The sequence below is a fragment of the Malaclemys terrapin genome, chromosome 7 (assembly GCF_027887155.1).
Source record: "Malaclemys terrapin pileata isolate rMalTer1 chromosome 7, rMalTer1.hap1, whole genome shotgun sequence".
Classification (NCBI taxonomy): domain Eukaryota; kingdom Metazoa; phylum Chordata; order Testudines; family Emydidae; genus Malaclemys; species Malaclemys terrapin.
The window spans coordinates 53619353-53638451 of NC_071511.1; the positions used below are offsets into that span (position 1 = coordinate 53619353).

The 19099-nt window shown below is 47.7% G+C and overlaps 1 protein-coding gene across 3 annotated transcripts in view; it reads right to left on the reverse strand.

The window, feature by feature from the left end:
- LOC128840104 (zinc finger protein 773-like) overlaps window positions 1-18894 on the reverse strand; it is a 47274-nt gene extending 28380 nt beyond the window's left edge. For 2 of the 3 annotated variants that reach the window (XM_054033631.1, XM_054033629.1), the window contains exons 1-3: window positions 18600-18894; window positions 10544-10601; window positions 8756-8882 (exon numbers count right to left, since the gene is read on the reverse strand). In XM_054033631.1, the coding sequence (XP_053889606.1) occupies window positions 8756-8882; window positions 10544-10585 (169 nt within the window). In that variant the 5' untranslated portion in view covers window positions 10586-10601; window positions 18600-18894. Of the gene's footprint in view, window positions 1-8755; window positions 8883-10543; window positions 10633-18599 lie in introns of all 3 variants that reach the window. The other variant, XM_054033630.1, reaches the window with a different exon arrangement.
- Window positions 18895-19099: the final 205 nt, after the last annotated feature.

A 19099-nucleotide genomic window follows, 5' to 3' on the forward strand; every position in this document is an offset into this window, starting at 1 on the left:
CCTCCCCAGGCAGCAGACAACATATTGGGAGAAACTGGTTTTGCAGCAGGAATTATACATACTGTAGATCTGGAGATAATTAAGAATAAATTAAGCTCTCTGTCCCAGCTATAGGACAGCCTAATACAAAAACAAATGAAAAACCATACTGCTGTAGCTATGGGATGTACTGAAATGCAGATACCGTATTTTCCGGCGTATAAGACGACTGGGCGTATAAGACGACCCCCAACTTTTCCAGTTAAAATATAGAGTTTGGGATATACTCGCCGTATAAGACTACCCCTCTTCCAACGCACACCAAAAAAAAATTAAAAAAACATCAGATTTGATTTCAATATGGTAATTTTAATTCAAATGCTTATGACATGCAGGTACTTAGCAAGAAAACTGTCACTTATAAACATAAGGCTGTTTGTCATCAAACATGTAAACATAAAACAGTGCAAGTGGATTAAACTTTTCCTAATTCACTCTAAAGCTGAAAGGAAGGATAAGACAATAAACCCATGGGAGCTGCCATACTGTTTGTTTTCTAAGCGGTCAACCAAACTGGAACTGATGATGATAGGAGGAAGATAACAAACAAGAGAGAGAGAGCAAGTGCCGGGCAAGTCCCTGGCGAGTTAGCAACGCCCATCATAACTGCAAGCTACGGTATTTTTACAGGTTTTGCTGGCGTGACAGTTTCCCTTTAAAAGCCTTCAAAATCCTCCTGTTCGTCATCTGATATCATAAGTACATCAATGACATCTTGTGATACATTTGTAAGGCAGTCATCGTATGGATCGAATTCCGTATCAGATGGTGTGGTCTCAGCTTCGGCTTCCTCTTCATCTTGCCACAAGTAGTCGTCCTCCATACCATCTAACGAATTGGATATGCCACACTTCTTGAAAGACTTGATTACTGTTTCTGCATCAATATCATTCCAGGCTTTTATGACAAACTTGCACAAAACATCCAACTGTGGAGCACGCATGTTTCCTCCTTTTGTGAATGACTTTTCGCCGCTAACCATCCATTCATTCCACTGTTCTTGAATGCGATCTTTAAATGGCTTGTTTAGGCACACATCCAGTGGCTGTACCAACGATGTCAATCCTGCAGGAATAACTGCCGCATCTGTGTTTAGTCTTGCAAGCATTTGCTTGGTGCTGGGAGTTAAATGAGCCCTGAACATATCCCACACCAGTAGACTACATTTTTGAATAAGTCCACCTGGTCGCCTGCTCCATACATTATCAAGCCATAGCTTTACCCCTTCTTCATCCATCCAGCCTTTTTCATTCACATGTACAAAACAACCAACAGGGAACTTGAATTTCGGCATTGTTTTTCTTTTAAAAATAATCATTGGTCTCAGTTTGGCGCCATCACCTGTGCATCCTAGTACCACTGTAAAACTGGACTTCTCATGTCCTGTTGTTTTAATTAAAATTGTTTTTTCACCTTTTTGATGGACAGTTTTATTTCCAACCATATCAAAATTCATTGGAGTTTCATCCATATTTCCAATACTACTTAACGCATAGCCATGTTTAGTGCGCTGTTGTATTACGTATCGATGGAAACTATTTACTTTGCTATCAAGATCTGCAGGTAATTTTGGGGCAATTTTCATCTTTTGCCTCAGTACCATATTATGCCTTCCCATGAATCTAGTACACCAGGATACAGTGGCCTTAAATCTGTTGCTGTGATCTGGGTTAGATTTGGCCCACTGAAGTGCAAACAAATGTATTTTATTTCGTGTCACTACATAACCGTTTTGGTGATGCTCATTCACCATGTCTGCTACATGTTTTTCGAGTTCTGGCCAATGTGGAATGCCTCTTCTTAATGCACACTTACCCCTTGGCATACTCTTTAATGCTTTTTCATTTGCTTTCCAGTCCCGAACCATCTTTTCTGTTACTCCATATTGTCTTGCAGCAGCGCAGTTATTATGTTCCATGGCAAAGTTTACAACATTAAGTTTGAAACTGGCTTCATATTTCTTTCTTCTTGCTGGTGGAGCCATGATGGGGTTTTGACTGTTGGACATTTGTATACTGTACTGTATGTACTGGTGCTATACTGTATGAACAGGTACAGATACTGGTGCTGTACTGTATGTGGTACCCAGTATACAACAACCAGCCAATCACGGCAAGCGATGTACCTTACCGGCGATTGGCTGGTTGTTGTATACAAAGCCTACTTGGATTGGTCAGCTCTCCCTGCCTGCCCAGCCCTCCCTGTCTCCAAGACTATCAGAGCGGTAGCGCAAACACGCCTCTTTCACCCGTCTGGCCCGCCCTTGTATCCTATTACCTCCTTCTCTGCCTCTCAGATCTCGCACATGCGCGCCTGCGCCGCTTCACTGCAGTCCTCAGGAGCGAGATCTGAGAGGCAGAGAAGGAGGTACGGTAATAGGATACAAGGGCGGGCCAGACGGGTGAAAGAGGCGTGTTTTTCTGGGCACAGCGCCGCTCTCTCTCTTTTTTCCATACCCCGGGCGTCCCGGACGCCTGCAGCTTGCTCCGCCCTTCACTTACACCTTCCCGGTGAGGCGCCCCCTCACCTCGTCATCGGGCGGGGATGCGGCCGCGGCCGTTTTTGAGCTCCCCCCACCATATGCGGCGACCGCAGATTCTCCAGTCCGGCTCGGAAGTTTCAGCACCCGCCCTATAAGACGACACCCGGCGTATAAGACGACCCCCGACTTTTGAGAAGATTTTCCTGGGTTAAAAAGTAGTCTTATACGCCAGAAAATACAGTACTTGCTTTATCCACCTTGGAACACAAAACGTTTTGGGTAATATCAGAAAACACTAAGGTTTTGATACACTTGCTAAAGGGAAAAAAAAAAAAAAAAAAGATCACTGTTTGATACTTATCAATACGAATGGATGTAGTATGTTTTTACCATAGTAAGGCCAGACCTTTTAATTGGAGAAAATTGTTGTTAAAAATCGCACTCCAACAGGCTCTGGAGGCAAAGATATGGAAAGTTAGCCCACTCCCCATATTGCACATGGGATCCTTCTGGCTACCCCAGACCTCGAGACAGTGGGCTGGGGAGGGAGGGACGCAATTGGACACCAGAGGTTGTACCGAGTGGACTCCTCAAAAGTGGGCGTGCTTGTCCTTGCCTGTTGCTCCAGAGCACTGTAGTAAAGACATTGTACTAGGATCCTGTATGTGGGATGAATTGGATAATGAGATCAAAGTACTGTATAATGGGCAATGTATATGTGTTAATTCCTGGGAAGAAGTGTTTTGGGAGGATGGAAGTGTTAGCAACCAGCTAATAAACAAATGTAAATGTAATGTAAGCACTGTGTTTACCAACCATCACATTTTCTGTTTGCCACAACCAAAAAATCTCAGCTTTGCCCAGTGGAGGGAGAAGCTATGTAAAAACCCACGAAGCTGTAGAAACCGCTTTAGATAAGGAAAAGGCTAAGCATAAGGGGATTATCATTAAAGACATCTGGGGATGGCAAATTGGAGACAAGGTAATGTTGCAAAAGTGGGTGAGTCTGTACCCGATTGTAAATCGCATTTCCCCGGTAGTGTACCAGCTTCAACTACCAAGCAAATTGAAATGGGCGCATGCCAATAAGCTCAAAACATATGTTTCTCCCTAGATTTCTGGTCATCGCATCGTGGGCCTCCGTTGTGGACCAGCCACCTGCCTGGACTATCTGGGTTTCTATCTCTCCATGGGATTTTGAGAAGGGAGAATACCTCCAAAGGCTCTCCCTGGCTCGAGCTGCTGATGGGGCCCGAGCCACAGTGTGGCGCAAGGCTGGAGGGGAGGTGCCTTGGAGACAGTGCATGGTCTAGATAAACACAGTAGAGCCACAGCAAAATACCAGGTGGGTGGCCCCGGACCTCCCCTGGATCCCATTGGGACAAACCTGGTTCCTCCTGTGGGGGGGCCTGGAGTGGAAGTGGAATGGGAAGCCCTTTTGGCAAGCAATAGCAATTACTGATTTTGGGGTGTAATATTGTTGCTGTAACCTCTAAACCAAGCAAACATCGTCCATGACGAAAGCCAGGAAGGGCTGTAACGGGACAACTAATAATTGAGAGAGTTTTTGTATGAGTCTCTAAAACCCTCTTGAGAGCTGGAGCACTTCGGAGAGCACAGCAGATTCTCGGACACCCTGGGCCCAGGACAGCACTTCCGTCCATCCCTCCCGCCCCCGTCTTCTTACATTACACCCAAGCCTGGCCAGCTTTGGGGTAGTGAGTGTGTGAGTATGAAAGTAGGTTAGGACTTGGGGCTCTAATGCTTTCTAATGCGAGATAGATGCCTTCATTCTCCACCAAAACTGTGACAGATTTTCATTACCAAGCTGCCTGGAGCGACATTTGTTCCTGGTGCTTTGTGTGCCAGTTCAAACAGGCTTTCTGTGGTCTCCTCGACTTTCCCCAAAACACACTGGCTAAACTCTGTTGTTCTCTTTGTTTTCCTCTGTGCTGGCCTTCGCTTGCCTCGCTTGTTATGGACTGGCTCTGCAGGCCTGTGTCTGTTCCATTCTGGGCCCCCCTCGTTCTTGGCTGGCAGCCGAGAGTCAGAGGTGTGCTGTAGCCTTGAGCGTTTTATCTTCAGGCCTAGCAGGAACATGGAGTTAACCCGTTCTCTACCATTCTCTCTCTCTCCCCCCCCTCTTGGCCTCTTGTACTCCTGTAAAGGAATCTTCCATTCCCCACTCACACCTTTGACCCTCCCCAAAATGCTTTGCGATGCTTGCAACAGCGTTAGCCACATACAATGTGGATCTGCCTTCCCCGGGGACTCCCTGAGGGAGGGGGACAGTGGGGTGTAACACCACTTCCACCTTGATTGAATTGGCCATGTTAGCACTGACCCCCCACTTGGTAAGGCAACTCCTATCTTTTCATGTGCTGTAATATTTATACCTGCCTACTGTATTTTTCACTCCATACATCTGATGAAGTGGGTTTTAGCCCACAAAAGCTTATGCCCAAATAAATTTGTTAGTCTCTAAGCTGCCACAAGGACTCCTCATTGGTTTTGTTGATACAGACTAACACGGCTACCCCTCTGAAACCCATCTACAGGCAGACAGTGGAGGAGATGTTCAGGACTAGAGGATGGGGAGGGGAGGGGAGAATAGGGGTCACGTTGCAAAGAGTAACCCAGGCTGGTGGAAGCCAGAGTGAAGCTGTTGCACTGTAAGCATGCTGCTTGTAGCAGGGCTCTGAGCCAAAGCAGCACAGCAGACACCCAGGGTTACAGGGCAGGCAGTGACAACCCTCCCTGATGTGGGTGGAATGCCAAAGCATCACAATAGGTCATTGGAGACTGCACCAAATCTTTCCATGAAACCTTCCCGTCGTTCCTTTCCCACCAGACCCTCCCCGCTCACTAGAGCAACCATTTCCCAACCATTTCCTGTTCCAACTACCCCAGAGTTCCCCCAGCTCTCCATAACCTGGACTGCCTATCCAATCGTGCCCCACCAACAGCACCACAGCTCCACCCCTTTTCCTAATTCCAAAACTCCCATTCCCCCAGCCCACCCCATGACCACTTCCCAGGAACTGCATTCCCAGTCTCCCCTTTTCCTCACCCAACCCTCCTTGATTCTCTCTAATCCTCCCCAAACCCCTCACTTCCTCCTACTACTCTCACCCTCCCTGCACCAGCTCCCTATCGTCTCCTCTCCCACTGCTCTCTGCCTTATCTCCTCCCAAGGACTCCTAAATAGGAACTTCGCATTGTCTCTTTCAACAGATGAGCCCACCTGACTGTCACAGGCTCAACACACTTGGGAAGTTATTATAGTAACGTGCCAGCTCTGCTATAGTTAAGGTTCAACATTTCTTTCTGTTTGCTCTAAACTGCACATGCCTACTCAGATTGTCTAGAATTGTGTTGCTTATGACGGAGAAGGGAAGAGTTAGTTATGCTCCAGTAAGGCCTACCTCAATTACAAACAGTGAACCAAAGGCTGGGAACCAGAGCAGGCCTGGCCTTGGCAAAATAACATTAGGTATTGGCTGACCAAGCAAGCACATTCCTGACCAGAGAGGATGGTAGAAGAACACCCCGAGTTCCCAAGTAACCACATAAACACATTCTTGAGAGATGGTGCAAGGACACACCAACCCCCTTGTAAGATAAGGATGGGATGACAGGATAATGGATGAGGATGTTTGGTTCCAACTAGCAGGTACCAGGTGTAGGTCTGGTAACTAACCATGTCAGGAATGTGATACGTAACTGTTTCTATCAATGTATAAAAGGAGAAGTTCATAGGAGGGGCACCTTTGGCCAGCCTAGGGGGCAGTGTCCTGGCGCACTGACTGAGCTAGTACAATTGTCACAGGCATACATAGGTTAGTGTTCCTGTAGTTCCTTCACCACTGAACAGAGCCTGTGGTCTTATGAATAAGATAGAGTTCTGCTGAATGAACATGCTGCACTGTCTGCTACTGCAGCTAACACTGAAGCTCCAAGAACAGTACTTGCGCTCCAGCAGCAACCACACACAAATGTGGGGTTATTTGATCAAGAAGTTCCTGAGATACACCCCTACCCCCAAAAGCAGCTTTTTACAAACTCACCATGCTCTTATAACATTTCCTTGCACCCACATGGGGCTCAAACTGCGGTTCTCATTGTCCCCCAACTGATCTCAGGCACTTGGTCTTTATCTCAGCTAGCACTGCCTCTTTGGGCAAGCAGTATTGAAAAAGTTTAATAACTAGAGTTTGGAATTTTAGATCAGCATGAGCCAAACTGTAAAGTCGAAGAGACTGAAATGCACATGGACACCAAGACTAAGGCTCTGTTAAGAGCCAGAGTGTTTCCAACAATCAGCTGTCACAATAATTGTTTGGCTAGAGGGGGCATGCTGTGGCCACTGAAAATAAGCTACACCCATGCATTTGAGTATGAGCCCTACCAGGGATATTTTGAAGACATGTATTGCACATCTTTCTTGGGTTCTGCCCTGATACCAACATTTCTGGGTTAAGAACAATATTTCAAAGTGCACTAAAATCCACATGCCAAATTTGGCCTGGTCTGCATGTAAAAGATTTGCCAGCATAGTTCTGTTGGTTATGGGAGGGGGGGGGAGGAAAAAAAAAAAAAAAATCACATCCCCAGCCAACATAGCTATGGCAACAAAAGCTCTGTGTAGACACAGTTATAGTGGCAAAAAAAAATCCATTAAAATAAATCAAGGAAATTAAAAGCCCATAAACTACATGAATGCAAAGTTAAGGTTGTTCAGTGCTGTCTCATGCCCTTCCAGAATGTGGATGGTGGCTAAACTTAAACCTCTGAAAACCACGTCACCCCTGTAATGCAACTTTAACTCTGCCCCACCCCTAAGCCTAAAGCAGTGGTCCCCCAACCGTTTATGTGGGGCGGGCGCTGGACGACTAGACGCCGAGGACCATGGCCGTCGGTTAAGCAGCCGCCGAAATGCCACCGTCAAGTGGCAACGTCAAGAGGCGTTGCCGCCGTTGATGGCATTTCGTCAGTAGCACTTCTTGACATTGCCGCTTCTCAGCAGCTACTTTTTCGGTAGCCAGTAGGCGGGCACCATAGCGCCCGCGGGCACCGCGTTGGGGACTCCTGGCCTAGAGCTTCAATAGCCACTGAGAATAGTTCAGGAAAGGTGGTACAAATCTTAATAAACTACAGAGGGAAGTAGAGGACCCTTTGTCTCTTGAAGTCTTCAGACCAAGACTGGCTGCCTTTCAGGAAGATGATTTAATCAAACACAAGGTATTCAGCAATACAATAGCAACTGGATGAAATTCTGTGGTCTGTGTTACACAGGAGGTGAGACTAGATGACCTAATAAGGACCCTCCTGTCTATATATATGAAAGAGAGAGAGAGAGATATACCTATCTCCCTCAAAAGGTCATCAAGTCCATCCAGCCCCCTGCCTTCACTAGCAGGACCAAGTACTGATTTTGCCCCAGATCCCTAAGTGGCCCCCTCAAGGATTGAACTCACACCCCTGGGTTTAGTAGGCCAATTCTCAAACCACTGAGCTATCCCTCCCCCCCAAAATCTATCAATCTACAATAGATACAAGGAAGGACTGGGAGAACATATCTGTGTTGTGCTCCACAGAGTTGAACACCAGTATTTATCTGCATGCATTCCAGCTGTGTGCACTGTTTCAGCTGTAGCTGTAATTAAAAGAGGGATTAGTTGGACCCCTTGGCAGGGCTGTGACTGATATGAAGAGAGGTGCATGTGACTCTTGACATACCAAGTTTGCCTCATTTCAGTGCTGACTATTGTAGGTTGTGTCAGTAAAGGCACACAAGCTATGTTCTTGCCATGGTGATTGTCAGCAGTCTGGTACCATACATGTTAACTGTCATCAGGGCTTAGTGAGGAGTAAGTGAAGGCAATGACTCAGAAGGAATCCTGAGTGCAAGGGCAAAGGGGTGGTAACATTTTGCTAGTCTGAGATGCTTTGTGCGCAGTAGGCTCCGTGTTTAACTGTAGCCCGGGGTAGGTAGCTTCTGTCTGCTACAATGAAAATGAACCCAAGTTTTCCCTTAGCAAAGAGAAGATGTTAGACTTTGTGCTATCCTGTCATGTGCTCTGTTCCCGAAGTGTTCTGTAGCTGGGAGGGCAGAGCGTTAGCATGTGTGTTACCGGTACTGGCACGTTGCTGAAACAGAGCAGAGCTGAGGTTGCATTGTAGGGGTAACTCTTCATTTCCCCTTCTAATAACCAAGGGGACAGGAATCCTTACCCATCGACGTCACGTTCTCATAATTCTCCTGCATGACGTCTCTGTAGAGGGCTCTCTGAGCAGGGTCCAGCAGAGCCCACTCCTCCTTGGTGAAATACACAGCCACCTCCTCGAAGGTCACCAGCCCCTGAAAGAGCAAGAACCCCCCACTCAGTACCTGCTGCCCCAGAGACAGCCCCCTAGTCACGGGGGGGTGAGGGGGGGAGCAGGGCCAGGAAAATGGAAGCTCTGGGAGGTACAGTCACTGTAGTCCCACCCCCAGGAGGTATCAGGGTGAGGAGAGAAAGAGAGAGCCCCTTGTTCCTCCCAGCAGACAGAGGGGGCAGGGTCTTCCGTTATATAAGGCGCTGGTGAGACCTCATTTGGAGTACTGTGTGCAGTTCTGGTCTCCCATGTTTAAAAAAGATGAACTCAAATTGGAACGGGTGCAAAGAAGGGCGACTAGGATGATCAGAGGAATGGAAAACCTGTCGTATGAAAAGAGATTAGAGGAGCTTGGGTTGTTTAGTCTGACAAAAGGAAGGCTGAGGGGGGATATGATTGCTATCTTTAAATATATCAGAGGGATAAATACAAGGGAGGGAGAGGAATTATTCCAGCTTAGTACTAATGTGGACACGAGAACGAATGGATATAAACTGGCCGTGGGGAAGTTCAGGCTTGAAATTAGACGAAGGTTTCTGACCGTCAGAGGGGTGAAATATTGGAACGGCCTTCCGAGGGAAACGGTGGGGGCGACGGACCTGTCTGGTTTTAAGATTAAGTTAGATAAGTTTATGGAGGGAATGGTTTAATGGTAAAACATAGTAGCCAAGGAAAACCAAGAAATGGTACGTAAATACCAGGGGGAGGGATAGCTCAGTGGTTTGAGCATTGGCCTGCTAAACCCAGGGTTGTGAGTTCAATCCTTGAGGGGGCCACTTGGGGATCTGGGGCAAAATCAGTACTTGGTCCTGCTAAGTAAGGCAGGGGGCTGGACTCGATGACCTTTCAAGGTCCCTTCCAGTTCTAGGAGATGGGATATCTCCAATAGCATAATGGCCAACAAGGGCCAGGCTAGAGACTCTTGCCTACATGCTCGGGGTAGTACTGATCGCCATATTTGGGGTCGGGAAGGAATTTTCCTCCAGGGTAGATTGGCTGAGCCTCTGGAGGTTTTTCGCCTTCCTCCGCAGCATGGGGCAGGGATCACTAGCAGGAGGGTCTCTGCCGATTGAGGTTACTAAAACACAGGATTGGGGACTTCAATGGCAGAGTCCAGGGAAGGGTCATGTGGCCTGCAGCATGCAGGGGGTCAGACCAGATGATCATAATGGTCCCTTCTGACCTTAAAGTCTATGAGTCTATCACACACCTACTAGCCAGAGCATACAGGAGATGGATCCTGCTGGGGGCTCTAAGGACAGCCTCATGGTACGAATCCCAACATCCTCCCCATTTCCCGCAGCTGGATATGAGGGGATGGGGCATCTCCTCTTAGCCTCACTGGTGGGTGCCAACTTCGTATCTCCTAACAGCCTATGGCTGGTAGGTTCATGCTCCAGCACTGGAAATCTGGTAAGTTTTCCCAGCCCTGTCCAGGGGGGTTGTTTCCTGTTCCACAAAAGAGGTAATTTCCATCTCTGGCCCCCATGGGTCTGTTTCTAGAATATAGGCCCAAGGTAAACTAATCCCAGCAGGTTTGTCACACCTTGTTCCTGTTCCTTTCTAGACCAAACCCCCAAGAAGTTCCCACCTCCTAAATATTTACTGTCCCTCTTCCTCCCGTATCTCCCTGAAAATCCCTACCTGGACTGGCTCGTCAGCAGCCATTTCTTTTCCGTGTTCCATGGGAGGATGAGACGATCTGGAGGAAAACGTGGATGTTATTCTGCAGCCTGTCAGGGAAAGAAGGGCAGCTAGGGAGATTCCAGAACTGCCTTTAGCCAATTTCACATCAAGTTCCCCTCAATCCCCCCAGGCTCTTTCCATGTAGACAAATGTTCTAGACTCTGCCATGCACGGGTGACTTTTGACAGTCTCATGTAACATTCTCAGAAGAAAACCAGGAAAATGTGAAATTACTATAAGGTGGGTGCATAACTAATTGAAAGACTGTATTCAAAGAGTTATTATCAATGGTTTGCTGCCAAATTAGAAGGTCATATCTAGTGGGTCCCACAGGCATCTGTCCTGTGTGTCACTATTCAATATTTTCATTAAAGACTTAGATAAAGGAGTGGCGAGTATGATTATAAAATTTGTGGATGACACCAAGCTGGGAGGGGGTTGCAAGCAATTCAGAGGATGGGATTAGAATTCAAAATGACCTTTACAAACTAGAGAATTTGTTTGAAATCAACAACATGAATTTCAGTAAAGCCCCATGCAAAGTACTACTTTTAGGAAGGAAAAATTGGGTAATAACTGGCTAGATAGTATCATAGAATATCAGGGTTGGAAGGGACCTCAGGAGGTCATCTAGTGCAACCCCCTGCTCAAAGCAGAACCAATCCCCAACTAAGTCATCCCAGCCAGGGCTTTGTCAAGCCAGGCCTTAAAAACCTCTAAGGAAGGAGATTCCACCACCTCCCTAAAGGTAACCCATTTCAGTGCTTCACCACCCTCCTAGTGAAAAAGTTTTTCCTAATATCCAACCTAAACCTCCCCCATTGCAACTTGAGACCATTACTCTTTGTTCTGTCATCTGCTACCACTGAGAACAGTCTAGAGCCATCCTCTTTGGAACCCCCTTTCAGGTAGTTGAAAGCAGCTATCAAATCCCCCCTCATTCTTCTCTTCTGGAGACTAAATAATCCCAGTTCCCTCAGCCTCTCCTCGTAACTCATGTGCTCCAGCCCCCTAATCATTTTTGTTGCCCTCCGCTGGACTCTTCCCAATTTTTCCACATCTTCCTTGAAGTGTGGGGCCCAAAACTGGACACAGTACTCCAGATGAGGCCTCACCAATGCCGAATAGAGGGGAATGATCATGTCCCTCGATCTGCTGGCAATGCTCCTACTTATACAGCCCAAAATGCCGTTAGCCTTCTTGGCAACAAGGGCACACTACTGAGGAGGGAGGGATAGCTCAGTGGTTTGAGCATTGGCCTGCTAACTCCAGAGTTGTGAGTTCAATCCTTGAGGGGGCCATATGGGGAACTGGGGTAAAAATCTGTCTGGGGATTGGTCCTGCTTTGAGCAGGGGGTTGAACTAGATGACCTCCTGAGGTCCCTTCCAACCCTGATATTCTATGACTCATATCCAGCTTTTCGTCCACTGTAACCCCTAGGTCCTTTTCTGCTGAACTGCTGCCTAGCCACTCGGACCCTAGTCTGTAGCAGTGCATGGGATTCTTCTGTCCTAAGTGCAGGACTCCGCACTTGTTCAACAAGGACAACATTAGATTTCTTTTGGCCCAATCCTCTAATGTGTCTAAGTCTCTCTGTATCCTATCCCTACCCTCCAGCAGATCTACCACTCCTCCCAGTTTAGTGTCATCTGCAAACTTGCTGAGGGTGCAATCCATGCCATCCTCCAGATTATTAATGAAGATATTAAACAAGAACGGCCCCAGGACCAACCCTTGGGGCACTCCGCTTGATACCGGTGGTCAACTAGACATGGAGCCATTGATCACTACCTGTTGAGCCCAATGGTCTAGCCAGCTTCCTATCCACCTTATAGTCCATTCATCCAGCCCATACTTCTTTAACTTGCTTATGGAGCAGCCTTTTCTTCTTTATCAAAAACCAGAGCTCTCTGGTGAGAGCAGCTTATGGAATCACCTCCCCACAGGGAGGATGTGGATCTCATTTGCCCCTATTTTAATCTGGAGTCACTCCTTGTGCTTCCTTGCCATGACTCCAGATTAATATTGGTCTCAATGAGACCAGGAGCAAAGCTCAGAAGGGAGGAGGCCAGACCCCTTTTAGGCAGATCACTGCATGGGGCCTGCGGAGGGCTAGCTATAACACCCTGGTCTCTCAGATAATTGCCTCACAAAAGAAAATTACTGGCTTAACCAGAGACAATTAACCGGTTATAGTGAGATCATTGGCTAACGAGGTGATTAGCACAATATGGGGAAGACTATATAATTGGGAGGGACAGGATGTACCAGGAAGCTCAGTGAGAGTGGGGTGTAATAGAGTGGGCTGGGTGGAAGGTTCCTCCTGGCACATGCCTGTACTATATTCTGCAGTGCTGGGAATATAAAGTTTCAAGATGTACATGGGGAAAAAGGAACAGCCCGTGTGTATATTGGAAGAGACAATGCAAATGGGTTGGGCAGTGCAGCACAGCGAGTAGCTGTGACACCGGGTAACCCCTTTCACACCTTCCTCCCTCCCCACATCTGAGAGAAGGGCTCTGAACAACAGTTTCCATCCAAAACCAGAAGTTCTTGCAGTTTTGACGGAGGAAGAAAAGCAAAATCTGTGGTGATTTCACATTAGTGTTTGGTAAATGGATAGAAAGTTACCACCTCCCGCCCGACGGCCATTCACACAGGCAGCTGGGAGCACTGTGTGATACTTCCTTAACAGAAGGAAGGCATGGAGGAGCCAACATATTTAAGACATTTCCTGGCCTGTCCCTGGAAAATAACGGCCACTGACCAACCCCAGAGATGCTGCACCTCAGAGCTGGGGGAAGCAATCCCACATGGGGGATGGAGATACTTCTGGTCATAGAGTTAGTCAGCTCAAGCAGCTGGCTCTGGGGACAGCTACACCAGCTGCTAGTGAAGCAGCTCTGCAGCCAGCTGCTCCAGCGGCCCCACAGCCAGCCACTGCTCAGGCTCTAGCCCTGAGGACCGCCCGAGAAGTGGCCAGTGCGGCTGGCCGCAAAGACTGCCTGAGCAGCGGTCCCCAGGCAGCTGGAGTAGCCACTTCCCTGGGCAGCCTCCCAGCAGCGGTGCCTGGGTGGCCAGTGCATTCGCTGCCAGCAGCCTCCAGAGGCAGTCTCCAGGCGGCTGGAGTAGCTGCTTCCCCAGGTGGCCTCCGGCAGCGGTGCCCAGGGCAGCTGCTGCCGGCGGCCACTGGCAGTTGTTGTTATGGCTGGCCCTGGCCCCCGCCAGCAACAGCCCTCTGGGGCAACCATCCCCCAGCAGCAACCCCAGCACCCCTCCACACACACCCCGTAGCAGCGACCCCCTTAAGATTTAGTCATGGGTATTTTTAGTAAAAGTCATGGACAGGTCAAAGGCCCGTGAATTTTTGTGTATTGCCCATGACCTGTCCATGACTTTTACTAAAAATACCTGTGACTAAATCGTAGCCTCATTGATAATTAGTGGAAATAGCTGACTGAGATTCGATATCAGTTTTCAGTAATTAAAGAGAAAAGGGTGGAACTCTGAGGAATTTTGGATCAATCTTCATAAGTTAGAAAGGAAAGTAGGGAGGATGTGAAGTATTTATATCTATAGTTGATAATAGGTAAAGAGGTAAAATCTGAGTGAATTTCTTATCAATATTTGATAAAGAGAGAAAAGGGGAAACAGTTCCAGGGATTTTATATCAATAATCAAGAGTGAAAGGAAAGAGCAAAAACAGATTTTATGTTAACACTTTGTAATTAGAGACAGGATAATCTCAGAACATAATACATTAGTAATAGATAACACTGGTCTATAATTTTTGAGAAGTCATCTGCTTCAGAGATAAAATGTGCTATTTATTATGTATTTTGATGTGCTGAATTCAAATATGACAATTAAAACAACTGATTGGCTACTGTTTCTAAGATATTTAAGTTTTTACATTTTATGTCTATGTATATTGTGTAGATAGTAGAGTTTTAATCATAAATTGTAAACCTAGGTCTTTTCATGTGTTTATGGTTGCTTTACATGATAATATTTCACCTGTGCTGTTTATATAACACTTTAAAAATCAGTGAAAGGGTTATATAAATAAAATTTATTATGAAACAAAAAGGCAAAGAACTATTATGTACATAGTTTAGGACTATTCAGTGTCTACTCGGCGCTTCTTGGCTTGTCTCTTGTATTCATTAAATGGAGCATCTCTTGTCACTGTCCAGCAATAGTCTGCAAGCATTGATGGGCTCCATTTGCCCTGATAGCGTTTCTCCATTGTTGCAATGTCCTGGTGAAATCGCTCGCCGTGCTTGTCGCTCACTACTCCGCAGTTCGGTGGAAAAAAAAAAAAAAGCTAGATGAGAATGCAAAAAAGGTATCTTTAGTGACATGTTGCAACCAAGGCTTTTGTATGCCTTGAGGAGATTTTCCACCAACAACCTGTAGTTGTCTGCCTTGTTGTTTCTGAGAAAATTTATTGCCACTAACTGGAAGGCTTTCCATGCCATCTTTTCCTTGCCACACAGAGCATGGTCAAATGCATCATCTCGAAGTTGTTCACGAATCTGAGGACCAACAAAGACACCTTCCTTTATCTTAGCTTCACTTAACCTTGGACATTTTCCACCGAGGTACTTGAAAGCTGCTTGTGTTTTGTCAATGGCCTTGACAAAGTTCTTCATCAGACCCAGCTTGATGTGTAAGGGTGGTAACAAAATCTTCCTTGATTCAACAAGTGGTGGATGCTGAACACTTTTCCTCCCAGGCTCCAATGACTGTCGGAGTGGCCAATCTTTCTCGATGTAGTGGGAATCTCTTGCATGACTATCCCATTCACAGAGAAAACAGCAGTACTTTGTGTATCCAGTCTGCAGACCAAGCAAGAGAGCAACAACCTCAAATCGCCACAAAACTGCCACTGATGTTGGTCATAGTTTATGCACCTCAAAAGTTGTTTCATGTTGTCATAGGTTTCCTTCATATGGACTGCATGACCAACTGGAATTGATAGCAAAACATTGCCATTATGTAGTAAAACAGCTTTAAGACTCGTCTTCGATGAATCAATGAACAGTCTCCACTCATCTGGATCGTGAACGATGTTGAGGGCTGCCATCACACCATCGATGTTGTTGCAGGCTACAAGATCACCTTCCATGAAGAAGAATGGGACAAGATCCTTTTGACGGTCATGGAACATGGAAACCCTAACATCACCTGCCAGGAGATTCCACTGCTGCAGTCTGGAGCCCAACAGCTCTGCCTTACTCTTGGGTAGTTCCAAATCCCTGACAAGGTCATTCAGTTCACCTTGTGTTATGAGGTGTGGTTCAGAGGAGGAGGATGGGAGAAAATGTGGGTCCTGTGACATTGATGGTTCAGGACCAGAAGTTTCATCCTCTTCCCTGTCTGACTCAAGGGAGAATGATTCTGGTGCATCAGGAACCGGCAGTCCTTCTCTGTGGGGTACTGGGCATATAGCTGATGGAATGTTTGGATAATGCACAGTCCACTTTTTCTTCTTTGACACACCTTTCCCAACTGGAGGCACCATGCAGAAGTAACAATTGCTGGTATGATCTGTTAGCTCTCTCCAAATCATTGGCACTGCAAAAGGTATAGATTTCCTTTTCCTGTTCAACCACTGGCAAAGATCTGTTGCACAAGTGTTGCAGCATATATGTGGGGCCCACCTCTTGTCCTGATCTCCAATTTTGCAGCCAAAATAAAGGTGATAGGCTTTCTTAACCATAGTGGTGATACTGTGCTTTTGTGATGCAAAAGTCACTTCACCACAAACATAGCAGAAGTTATCTGCACTGTTCACACAAGTACGAGGCATCTCTGCTCACTTTGGCTAAACAGAAATGTGTCCCTTTGCAAAAATCAAACACTGACAAATAAGAGTACGACACTGTATGATTTCTGGAGCGGATATAGGGCAATTTGTTCAGCAGAGTGATGTAAGCTTCGTTATGATTGCATCATCCATGACTTCTAGGAATAACATGATGCAATTCATATCGTGTATGACCCAATACCAGCTTCAGATTGCATCATTCATTGTTTTGCCTAAAACCCAGTCAGATTTATTCATAGATGCAGTCAAAGATGTATTTTAGTAATTTCTGGTTTAAATTGAGATCCCTTCCTTTTATAACTCACTTATCCTCCGCCATTCCCAAGTTAAGGGTCGTATATACTGACCCAATAGCGTATCTTGAAAACTAGAGCCAATCAACAATTTTAAGCATCATTTTCGTTCTCAGTGACCCAGAATTAGTAAAGTTTGATTACATTTATTTCAGAAGCATTTTGGCTGTAGAGCAGTGTAATGAGAGAGAAAATGGGGCAGAGTTTAGGGTACTTTTATCTTAGTCTTTGAGAATTGGGGAGAAAAAGGGTTAAAAACTAAATATCTGATAATAGGAGAGGAAAGCACCAAGCTCTGGGGGATATTTAATAATTAGAGGGAAAGTTTGAGAGGACTGTGTATGGATGTTCAATAACCACAGAAAAAGTAGTGGTTTCTCACCACCATTCACCTAGGCAGCAGGACCCTTTGCAAAGTTGCTTTGGAGATGGGTGTGGAGCAGGCAGACTCCCTGGCCCTGGGGAGGGGGACAGAGATAGGGGAAGGTGAGAAGTGCATTGGGTGGATAGCGGGGAGGGGCAGCAGCTCAGAGCAGATACTCCATTGGAGAAACTTGCTCCGGCCTTCCATTGCTGTGTCCCTTCCATGCCCTGTTAATGGCAAAAACTGGCCACCCTCTCCCCACCCCAGAGGCAGCGTGTCTCAGGCTTTCCCCACCACTACTCACCAACCCCCTTCCCATTTGGGGAATGACTCAGGGCAACAATTTTCCACCTAAGTGAGGGCAAAGTGCCGCAGATAAAATGGGTGGAAAAACAGCTCAACTCAGGTGAGAATTTAAACTGACATTTGAGGAGGAGAGAGAAAATGGGGCAACATTGGCTAAAGGGCAGGGGTGAAAGTGAGACGGTACGGGCTCAGTACGGCGTTCTGGTAAGAACCTGCACCTGCCCATATGCAGCCCATATTAAAAGTGCTGCCGCGGCAGTGTTTTAATGTCTCTGCCCCTTTTGCCTCCCCCATTGGCAGCCCTGCTGGTAGGGTCTGTACCGTACCAATGGGGGGTGGGCAGCAACATTAAAGTGCTGCCACGGCAAAGTACCCGGCAGCACTTTAATGTCCCTCCCCCTTTTGCCCCCCCCTTGGCCACCGATGGGTGTGGGGGGGGACAAAGGGAGCAGCTTCCCCAGGGCCGGTGATTTAAAAGGGCCCAGGGCTCTGGACGCCGCTACCACGGCCCCTTTAAATTGCAACTAGAGCCCTGGGCCATGCGGGTCAGGCAGCCTGGAAGGGCTAGCTGGGGGATGCTGACCCCCAGCCCCACCCCTTCCACCCAAGCCCCTGCCAGGGGCCAGAGTTGGCCCCAGCCCTTACCGGTAAGTCTGGAGGCACTTTCACCCCTGCTAAAGGATCAGTCATGCATAGGGTGACCAGATAGCCAGTGTGAAAAATCATGACGGGATGGGGGGTAATAAGAGCCTATACAAGACAAAGCCCTGAATATTGGGACTGTCCCTATAAAATCGGGACATCTAGTCACCCTAGTCGTTCGAGAGCAGGGGGATCTGCATGGAGGTTACAGCCATACTTGATAAGGGCGGGGGAGAGAACAGAGGAGCCCTTCCCCCATCACCTGCTGTTCTCCCCGGGCACTTCCCGCCTGCGGAGAAGAGCTCAGTTCATTCCATTGCGTCCTCTCTCTCCCGTCCCCCTATCGCTGGCTTATTTTCCTCCCTTCCAAACCCACTGGGGCCCACTCTCTTTCCCCGCCCCGATCCTCCCCACTTTAATGGCCCTGCAGACCCGGACAGGAGCTAGGTGCAGAGCCAGGGAAGCAGCTTCGCTGAGGCTAACCCAGCTCCGACCCTGCCCGCAAGGGCACTAACAGTTACCGAGAAGAAGATCCCCGCTTGCGAGCTCCGAGTGCCCCAGAGCTAGAGACTCACCTTCCTGCCGCTCCCAGCGCTGTCCCCGAGGCCTCTCTCACCTGGAGTCTCCGGCACAGGGGCTGGGGTCGGCAGAGCCCGGGGCTGGTTCCCGCTGGAGAAACTCCCCCCTCACCGCAGGCTGGGCTCAGGAGGAAGCAGGGAAAGGACAGGAGGACCCGGGGAAGCAGCAGTGGCGCAGCAGTGGCTCAGCTCGGGCCCCCAGATCACACGAAAGCAGCAGCGTCCCCTGCTGAGCCTGGGCGGGGTTGCGCAGTATCGATCTGCCTTTGTCCTCCCCGGTTCCGGCCTCCCTCCTCCTAGTGACCCGCCCCTGCTCTCAGCTGCTGCAGCCGCTTCCTGCGCCGTCAGCACCAACCCGGATGCAGCAGTACTGACTGGTCAGGGGGCGGGGCTCTCTCCGGCTGGAGGCGCAAGACTAAAAAAGGGCACCATTAAGGAGATCATGCAGGAGGGATCCAAGCTGCAAGTAGCCATAAACTATAAAACTAGTCTCTATG